Source organism: Gouania willdenowi, chromosome 6 (genome assembly GCF_900634775.1).
Source record: "Gouania willdenowi chromosome 6, fGouWil2.1, whole genome shotgun sequence".
In the NCBI taxonomy this organism is placed as follows: Eukaryota; Metazoa; Chordata; class Actinopteri; order Blenniiformes; family Gobiesocidae; genus Gouania; species Gouania willdenowi.
In genome coordinates, this window is record NC_041049.1 from 42,388,160 (window position 1) to 42,399,059 (window position 10,900).

General features: G+C 36.9%; 1 protein-coding gene across 1 annotated transcript; it reads right to left on the bottom strand.

Annotated features, from left to right (window-relative positions):
- Positions 1–1,245: 1,245 nt before the first annotated feature.
- tmem253 (transmembrane protein 253) lies at positions 1,246–10,470 on the bottom strand. The gene is made up of 7 exons (XM_028450682.1): positions 10,383–10,470; positions 7,390–7,542; positions 4,355–4,465; positions 4,214–4,270; positions 4,038–4,148; positions 2,777–2,923; positions 1,246–1,597 (listed from the first exon to the last, which is right to left on the bottom strand). Exons 2-7 carry the CDS (start codon positions 7,540–7,542, stop codon positions 1,544–1,546), a joined length of 633 nt encoding a protein of 210 aa, XP_028306483.1. The 5' UTR covers positions 10,383–10,470; the 3' UTR covers positions 1,246–1,543.
- Positions 10,471–10,900: the final 430 nt, after the last annotated feature.

Genomic DNA, 10,900 nt, shown 5'->3' on the forward strand with positions numbered 1-10,900 from the left:
AGCAAAAAATAACCCCTGAACAAAGAGTGTTAAAGTGTTAAAGTGAGCTTCACAGTCCTGGTATGAGACTCTGCAGAAAGTCACAAGGTCATTGTGTCAAAGTTTACATTCAGAAGTAGATTGAAAAAAAAAACAACAACCCATGAGCAATGCTGTCCTCTAGTGTTCATTTAACTGCATAAGGAAAGTGAGGTTATGTCCACAAGCACATAATATTCTCTGTATTATAGTACACACATAATGGGCAACTGGGGCCCACAAAATGACTTTGAAAACTATAATAACAAATACAATGACAAATATTAACGAAAATATACGACAAGGCTCCAAAAACACACAAAAGAACAGCAAAAATACACAAAATCATTCTAAAAAGACACAAAATGAAAAGAAATTGACACAAAAGAATCAAAAGACATGAAAATATACAACTCCAAAAACACAAAAAATAATTAAAAATACCAAATGAAAACAATATAGAGGAAAGAATCAAAAGACACAAAACGACAACAAAAATATACTGCTCTAAAAACAAACAAAAGTAAGTATAACACACAAAAGTAACTAAACGCACAAAATGACAAATAATTATACAGAAAACAAATCAAAAGAAACAAAATATCATCAAAAATATACAATGCAACTCTAAAAACACCCAAAAGAAGAGCAAAAATTCACAAAATTACTCCAAAAATGCACAAAAGTAACTTTAAAAAATATATATATTACAACTACTACACATAAAAAGAATCTGAAGTCAGAAAAACAACAACAAAAATGTACAATACAATTCACAAACACAACACAAAAAGACAACAAGAATACACAGAATTCCTACAACAACAAAAAAAAAAAAAAAAACAGACTAAACCCTCTGATCTGTGCTGTATTAATGCTCAGATTGGTCATTATTCTTTAATACTGACATGAATGTTGATCATGTGACCCTTGGATCAGACTGATGTGATAATCATAAACATAATAACACATTACATTCAAAGTGTGAAAGTGTCTGGAAACCTAACAGTCACTGAATGCACCTACTACTTCATACTTCATACTTACTCATCTACACATCTGTGGAAACTGTGCCACAATTTAAAGCATTAATAATGTATGAAATAGTATCCATGGGAACATAATGAAAATAACAATAAAAATGCAAATATACAGTACATTTCCCATCAAAACACACACGGATTAATAGGACTATTATTGCATTTTTTATTCTCAATGAGAATATATAATAATAATGATAATATAATGATTTCTTGTGATATATTCCAGAAACTGAACCGTTTTCTCTGTGCAAAATACAAAAACATTCACATTGGATGCTCTACACTTCTAAAAAAGATGCACATGCACATCATTTGTGTCTTTTAGTGTGAGTTTATTGAAGTATATGTTGCATCAGTATTGCACAAAGAACAGTAACAAAATAGTGCAAGAAAGACACACTTTAACATCCTGAAAAGGTTCATTCACACAGAGGAGTGGATTTCTGTTTTATTCTAAATAATTTATGTAATGTTCTTCAGTTTTACAAGTTGTATTCCACTTGTTCCAGTAAAGGTCCATTGGTTTCATACTGCTCCTGTTCAAAAAGAAATCATGACAACATAAATATATATACATGGTACATTTGATTGATTTACAGCTCAATATCATCTCAAATTATCTGGATGTATGAGGGTCAATGACGTGACATCATAATATTCTGTTCAACTGCATTTCTTTCAGATAAAAAAAAGTTTAAATGCATGAAAAATATGCCACATATGTAATAACTTAGTATATATGTGCTCAATAAATTACTTCTGTAATTTATTCTTTTATTCAAAGTGTCAACATATGTGGTGCGACTGTCTGGCCATGACTGCTGTTTTGGAAAAATCTTTAAAATTACTCTACGTACAGCACATCAATTCATTGTATGCTGTATTGTACTTATATGATACTCCTGTATAAGATTTACAAGTATAACTATTATTTCATTCATAATAATAATCAAAACCTTGCCCGATGGTGCCCATTTTATGAAATATAATGCAGTAAAAATCCTTATACATCACTGACTCAGTTAAGTAATATTTTGCTCTAATGTTCATGTGTCAAACTCAAGGCCCGGGGGCCGAATCCGGCCCTTTAGGGTAGGGGTGTCAAATTAATTTTAGTTCAGAAATATAAAGTAGTTTGATCTCAAGTAAGCCACAGATTTTAGGCGGGAAAACGGGCAATTTCCCAAAAAATTTCCCGAAATTGCAATTTGACATAAATAATACATAAAGTATTTAAGGAGCCGACAATATCCAGGCAATAAGTGACAGATGTCAGTCCCTGCAGGATTTTCTCTTTTACATTTCATTGATTTTGCAACTATTTTTTATTTAATTTTGGAAATTTTCAGTAAACAGAAGAGGGTGATATAGGCATCTTTAACTTTTTCTGATTTGTTAGATCAACCAAAAGCAGGATATATTGTCACTTTGACTGAAAACAGCCGCTAAATGATCTAAAAAGATACTGAATGCTTCATTCTAATAGAAAACAATGGGATGTTTACAGACAGTGGGCCGTGTGACATCATCAATCACGTGATTTCAAGATGGAGGAACACAGGCTCTAAAACTGTAAAGTAGTCCCATTTTTAAAAGATAATAAAAACAGATCATGTGTTTTGTTGGGTATAGATCTTCCAGGACATTTTGAATGTTTTAGGCCACATTTGTAAAAACAGTGGAGGATCCCTTTCAGATTTAAACGTGTTATCTACCTGTGAGATCCGGCTGTAGACCTGAGAACTAGGAGAGCTGTAGCGGTACAAGCCTTTCCATGAGAGCAAAATTATGTAGATTGATGCCAGAAAGCACTGCACGGTGAACGCCGTAGAGCTCGCCTTTGCAACATATGACCCAGCGCGCTGGTCATGGATGAGACGCACAGAGAAGAAGAAGAAAACGAGATGACTAATTAAAAAAGGAAAAGAAAGCAATGCTGCTGGGTCAATAAATGGCTCCCGCACTTCATTCTCAAAGCATTCTGAATTTTTTTATAATTTGTTCCATGATTATCCAATAGTTACAGTGTTCATTTTTAGTTTGATCGGATCAATACTTCTTAGACTATTTAGTGAGGGGGGTGTGTGTCGATTTTCTCTCCTTTTTTTTTTTTATTTTACTTCCATTTTCAGCTTCCAATATCTCAGGAACTATACCACATAGGAAACTAGTAAGTAAGTAAGTAAGTAATCTTTTTTTATAAAGAAACTTCAATATCATCCCGTCCAAAGAGAACATGGAAGAAAAGTCACAAATAACATGTGAGAGAATAACGACAGAACTGTGTTACTTTATGATACTAGTGAAAAACTAATAAACAATAAATTGAATTTAAAATGAAGAAGTCGCATTAAGAAAAGAGTACATTTTATATTATAAATTAAAACAAAAATCAGATTTTTTTTCTTACAGTCCCACATGCAGTTATGGCCCAATGGAAATAGTAAAAAAATATGTATTTTTTTGGATTTCAAGAGACTGTCCCTCAAGAACCAATGCATATACTGTATGTGACTAATCATTGGTGATGTGAACAGTATATATACATAGCTCAAATCTGATCAAATTACAGGGAGCTGACAAATATGCTAAGTTGTTTACTGAAGGCCCAAACATGTTCCAGACCCAAACCCAGAAAAACTTTTTTCCAATTTTGAGGAGCTGGCATGTCCACCAGATAAAATGTATAGCAAAGTGGTTGGAGGTGTATTATTTTATTAAATTTCAGTTTGCTATGTGGTGTAGTTCCTGAAATATTAGAAGCTGAAAATGGAAGAAAAATAATGATGTGAAAAAATCAACACATACACACCTCACTACATTGGCCACGCCTCATAAAGTATTCATCCGATCAAAGCAAAAATCTACAGTGTGCCTATTAACAAGGAACAATTGTTCAAAATTTCAGATTTTTTTTAAACTGAGGTGAAAATGTATTGAAATAACATGGAATAACTGAGACCTGCTCACTCTCACCTGTTGGTATGTGTTGAGAGCAATAGACTGTGCAGAGCGAAGACTCGTGGCCAACAGAGCAGAAAAGCCAAACAGCAGACTGAAGATGTTCAGACCAATCAGGAAGAGGATCTGTTGGATGTGAGCGTCCAATAAGCAACAGGAAAGACTTCAAAATCTAATGTATTCATGTTTACCTTTATTTTGGTGGCTTTCCTCTGAGCCTCTACCGCCAAACATCCAGCAGCGACATACTGTGACATCATCATCACAAACTGTTACAACACACTCATAAGTCATAAATACACAACTCAAGGCTGAATAAATAGTAGACTCACAACTAGGCTTGGCCACACTGGTGTAACCATAGACAGGGAGCAGCTGTAGCTCACACACGCGTGGATGATGGTGAAGAGGATGCACGCCAACGCACAGAAGACTTGGACCACCTGAGAGCAAACAAAACAAAACACTAACACTTTACCTGAAGTTTAATACATAAGGCTGACTTTATGCTGTCATCAGCATGAATAAGGTGTCATGAAGGCTGCCATTAAGTGTCGTTCGCTAAATTTTTACAACTTTGGAGCTATGTTGGTATTTTTTGGATTAGGTGGAGGGATCTAGTGGGGTTAGGTGGAGGGATCTAGTGGGGTTAGGTGGAGGGATCTAGTGGGGTTAGGTAAGGTTATTAGGGTAAGATGACCAGACGTTCTGATTTACCTGGGACAGTCCCGGTTTTCAGAGTTCAATTCAATTCAAATCAACTTTATTTGTATAGCGCAATTTACAACAAAGTCACCTCAATGCGCTAAGAAAGAAAAAACCCAAGATCCACATGAACTAGCATTTAGCGACAGTGGGAAGAAACATCTCATTTTAATAGGAAGGAATCTTCAGCAGAACCAGATTCAGAGGTGGCAGGCATCTGCTGTGACTGGTTGGGGTTAGTGGATAGAAGGACCAGCAGAACAGGATAGAGAGGTAGAACATCAGAGTGTCCCAGACTAGTTGAGACGTGAACCACAGATCAGGAACTGTCATCTCCAAGAGAGAGAAGGGTGAGGAGAAGGCAAGGCAAGGCAAGGCAAGGCAAATTTATTTATATAGCGCATTTCATACTCAAGGCAACTCAATGTGCTTTACATGATAAAACATTCAATTGTTTAAAATCAATAAGAACATTTAAATCAATAAGAACATTTAAAATCATCAGTAAAATCAATTAAAATCATCAGTAAAGTCATCATTACATCAACAACATGACAAAAAATCTCTCTCTCAATCATATGCAGTAGAGAAAAAAAGTGCCTTTAACTTTGATTTAAAAATGTTCACATGTGATGCTGACTTCAGCTCCGCTGGCAGTTTGTTCCACTTCTTTGCAGCATAACAACTAAAAGCAGCATCACCATGTTTACTGTGAACTCTGGGCTCCACTATCTGATCTGTGTCCATAGATCTCAGAGACCTGCTGGGTTCATACCTGACTAACATGTCACTGATGTATTCTGGATCAAACCCATTCACAGATTTATACACCAGCAGCAGAACTTTAAAGTCTATTCTGAGGCTGACTGGGAGCCAGTGTAAAGACTTTAAAGGCACTGACTGCAGACAAACATGATACACTATTAAAAAGTCAGCCTGTCTTGGCCTTGGGCCTCACTCCCAGTGGCCTAGTCAATACTTATTATAAAAGTGACAAATCTCTTTCTTAAAATGTAGCTTTTTATGACTGACGGTCACTTTAAATTTGGTTCAGCCGCTGCAATAATACATTTCATGCAAAAGAAAAAAAATAAATAAATCTAATTCATGTGACCTTTTTTCAATACAAATAACAGCATATGCTAATAGTTTCTTCTGAAAATTATTTTAAAATTATTATTTGGTTAATTTACTGTGCCGGTTTTAAAAATCTGGTCACCCTGGGTTAGGGGTTAAGGTTAGGATTAGGAGTTAAAGTTAGGATAGAGAACTAGAGGTGAGGCAACAGGATACTTTTACTATCAAATAAACCTTCTATTCTCTTTAGCATTCTCTTCATAAGTGTATACTCAAAAACCAAATTAAAACTTGAAAGAATGAAATTTTAAAGAAAATAAAAGGTTACAAACCCTAAACTGACTTTGAATTAAAAAGGGCTCAGACAGGGGACTCCAGGAACAATGACGTGCTTTGGCTGTCAGAAACCCTCAAAAGCAAACTTCAAAAATGTATAAAGGAAACATAAAAAGGACCTAAAACCAACTCGTAAAATAATTTGGAATACTAAAATGAATTTTAAAAAATGAAGTTAAATTTTAAAATGCTAAGTCGAGAGGAAGCAGTTAGGATTAGAGTGAGGGATAGTAGGGAAGGGTTCATTTTAGGGTCAGAAATGTATAGATATTGGGTACGGAAGGGGGTCAGAGAGGTCTTGTGCCGTATAAGGGTTCCAGAGTGAGGGTTAGGATTAGGGGTTAGGGAAACAATGGGTTAGGTTAGGGTTAGGGGTTAGGATTAGGGGTCAAGATTAGGGGTTAGGATTAGGGGTTAGGGTTAGGGGTTAGGGTTAGGGGTTAGGGTGAGGGGTTAGGATTAGGGGTCAAGATTAGGGGTTAGGATTAGGGGTTAGGGTAACAAAGGGTTAGGGTTAGGGTTCGAGGTTATGGTAATGAAGGGTTAGGGTTCAGGTAACCAACAACACTTAATGTCAGCCTTTACGATAGGGTTAGGGTTAGGGGTTAGGGTAACTAGCAGTGACGTGCGGTGACCACTAGGGTTGGATGGGCACGTTGCAAATCGAGACCACCAATGACAATTTCATATGTTTCTGCTGTCAAGTGTTAATTCAATTCAAATCAATTTTATTTGTATGAAGCGATTTCCAACAAAGTCATCTCAATGCGCTTATCAAAAAAAGAGGAGTGGTGGCCTAGTGGTTAAGGACGCTGGCCTTGTAATCATATTGTTCCCAGTTCAAGCCTCACCTGGGCCGTCACTGTGGGATGTTGAGCAAGTCCCTTAACCCCGAACAGCTCCCCAGGTGCTGCAAAATGGCTGCCAACTTTTCCCCAGGGATGGTTACTGAATTTCTCCATTGTGAGATCAATAAAGTATATAAAATGAAAAAAAATTCATAATGACAAAGAAAAAACCCAACAAGTATTTAGCCATCTAACAAAATCAACATTGTTAAACACCATTAAAGAAACATAAACAATTATTTAATATAGTCTCCATATTCTCCCAACAACACTAAATGACAGCCGTCATTCTAATGTCAGCCTTCATGTTTATGTATCTTAAGTAAAGTGTTACCAAAACACACTCGGTGGATAAAGGCTAAAGGTTTGAGAGACACACAAACCATGTTAGCATCTCTCACCCCAGCCAGTAGAAGTCTGGTGTTCACCACGGTGCCGAACCAGCGATGGATCCTGGTGTTGAGATGCTCGTCGCTGGTACCTGAGGCCGGAGGGGGCGGGGTCTCATTTAAAAAAACATGATACAGCCCCTCCATGAACATGTTCTGTGTCATCTGTGAAAAAAGCACGTACACACACACACACACACACACTCATTTTATTTCAGGGGCCAAATACAGAGCAGTTTATCTTAATTGAGCTCATTATTGTGTTCTAGTTTTGCACGTCTACATATAAATAAATGATAAAATATGTACGGCACTGATATCAAAGCAATAAGTGACAGGTATCAGTCCCTGAAGGATCGTCACTTTCAACTTATTTGATTTAGTGCTCAGTTGTTGTGTCATTTGGGAAAATTTTGTGAAATAATTTGAAAAAAAAATTGCTGGATTTTGGAAAAACTGAGAAGAGCTCTTTTAACTTCAATCTTGTAATGTTGCATTTTTTGACTATCTGTATGTATGTAACTGACACAGGAGACGTGAGCATGATGTAGGGTTAGAAAACAAATCGGTCAGTAATAAATGATTCTGATTTTTAACAATTTGGGATTAAAAATGATGCGGAAATGCTAATATTGTGTACTTTCATTGAACAATTCATGGTTTCTCCGACTTCTTTGCCTTCTGCTGAGGGCCGAATTGGATGCTCTAAAGGGCCGGATTTGGCCCCCTGGCCTTGAGTTTGACATGTGTGGTTTAAGAGATATATTGTGACTGTGAATTAAACCACATCACACTGGTGCGGTTGTGCTGAAATAACAGCACTGGTGTGATTCAGTCGTTGATAATCACACCTGTGCTGATATTTCATCTTTTATCACATTTTATTAGTCACAGTATTAAGTGACAAGAGATTATGATTTGTTTATTTAATCATTTATTTTGCTCCGTCAAAACAAATAGGTCCACAACTGGAAGGAACACAAGGCTGTTGCTAGGCAAAAACATTTATAACTGACAGTTGACGAATGGTTATTAGAACACCTGAACAGAGGAGTGATAATGTGTGTAAAAAGTCCCAGTGCTGTTAATAATGTATATCAGAGTTCACTGAGAGTTACTTTAAAGTTGCTTTATAATCTGAAGGGCTACCAGTTTGATAAACACTTCTAACCTTAAAACTTTCACTTTAATTAAAGGGTAAGAGACTTGCAGTGACTTAAAAAATTGATGGTGATAAAACATATTCCCAAAAGCATGGTAGAGTACATGTGGGTGAAATGCCAGGGCAATTGTTACAAGGAGGTATCAGAGGTGGTCTTTATGGCTCAGGCGGCCGGCCTTCTCTCCAATGGCAATGAAGCAAACCGTGCCATCATCGGCCTGTTGGATGTGTACGTGCTACGGAAGGAAGTCCTGATCGTCATGGAGCAACCCTTGGAAGCCATGAACATTATTCAGTTCTTGGATTTGAGAGAAGGACAGATCCCTGAGCATGAGGCAAAGGTCAGTACAGTATTCATCAGCATTTCTCCAAACGTTTCCTTTCCAAGAAGTTCTGCATTCAAATGACAACGTTTTGAAAAAGATTTCTGTTTACATGAGACTGCGGGAAACATCAAAAACAATGTAGTATACATGCCAGGCCAATAGATGGAGGTGTGTTTTTGCAGAGACTCTTCCTCTGAAAATGACTAATAGTAGAGCTAAAATCAGACGTACGTAGTTAGACCTGACCTGGCCCGTGACATCCCCAACCCGTACGAACCAGAATGAAGCTGACCACACTTTAAGCCTGAACCCATTGCTGTCGACACTATTCAAATCAGTGCGTGGCGCACTTAGAGAGCTGCTCTCCACACATGATGATATTTGTTTATTCTTGGCCGTCTTCAAACATATGCAATGCAATACAAAGAATAAACATTTATTTTAACAACTAAAAATGGAACTGCTTATTGGAACTCATCCCCACAGAGCATTATAAAAAACCACAATAGAAACAACTCAGTAACAGCAGTATTCATCAGCTTTTCAACTTATGTTTCAATAGGTGCAAAACATTTTGTTTAAAAAAAACAATAATAATAATTGAACATAGACAGTGAACTCATTATCTTAAAGTGATCCTCAAGATCATTATAAACAACAATGTTCCTCACTCTGAGGTTCTGCAGCCTCAGTGAACATGTCCAACACAGGAAGTGTCTGTTCCCTGTTTACAACCAGACGAAGAGGAAAGCCTTTTCAAAAATTTCCATTCTGGAGCCCATTTTTTTAAAATTCCATTTTCAAGCACCAAAACGCAGTTGCCTTGTAAATGGACAGACAAAATATAACAAAACTTTTATGTTTTCACTGTTTTCTGTCTTCTTGTGTTACAGATAATCTTTAAACAGCTCGTCCATGCTGCCGTGCTCATGCATAGGAACGGGATCCCCCCCTGCCCCCCTTGATTCATGAAAAATCACTGTTCTTCAATGTTCTAAACTCCTCCTCTTCTTCTTTTGCTCTCTAGAATGCAACAACTTCATGGACCAGTGCCTGTCCATTAACCCAAAGCAGCGACCAGGCCTGGAGGAGCTACAGCATCATCCCTGGCTGGAGTAAAAACTGCCTTGTTTCACAGCCTTCAGAAGGTGGATGATCACACCACATCAATGATTGGGTTGATGGGTCCAGTAGTGTCCCTGCTGGAGCGTCAGGGAATGAACTTATAGGCTTTTGTCCTTTGCTTGTAAATATTTTGTGAATAAAAGTGGATTGTTTCCTCTATAATTTCCAAGGACTTTGTTAATTGTTAGTTAGTTAGCAGTAGTTTGTTTCAGACATAAATTACCTAATTTTATAGTACCTTTATTTTAACAAACAGAGACAGAATATCAAAATAAAAGTCCAAATTACATTGTATTCAGTAAAAAAATAAATAAAAAAAAGCAAAAAATACAAAAAAGCACAAGTTCTGGCTCCACACACACACACACACACACACACACACACACACGTACCTTCTCCAGATGTGCTTGATCTTTACACCACACATCAGGTCCCTAAACTGTTAAAATCACTGGTGCTTCTGTTACTTCCTGAAATGACACAAACAGATCCACAGGGTCAAAGTTCACAGGAATGGGTAAAGTTCATTCATTCTAACAGATCATTGGCTGTGACTAAGACACTAATCAGTGCGAAGGCAGGACTTACTGCAGCCATTCGTAGCCTTCGGTCACGGCTTCTTTTGCCCTCGACCCACAGGGAAAGATATCGAACCAAAACACTGGCAACTGACAGCCCCTTAAGGCAAACAATGACTCCAAGAACACATCAAATTACAGACAAAATACACAAAATACAGGAAAAAAGGTAAATAAAAAACACAATAAAACCCAAAAAAGCAACAAAATTACAGAAAAATACACAAAGGACAAGAAAATGATATCATGATAACTGGAAAATACATAAAATGACAAAAAAAATAATAATAATAATCACACAGAAATCACTGCAAAAATTGACAGTAAAAGAC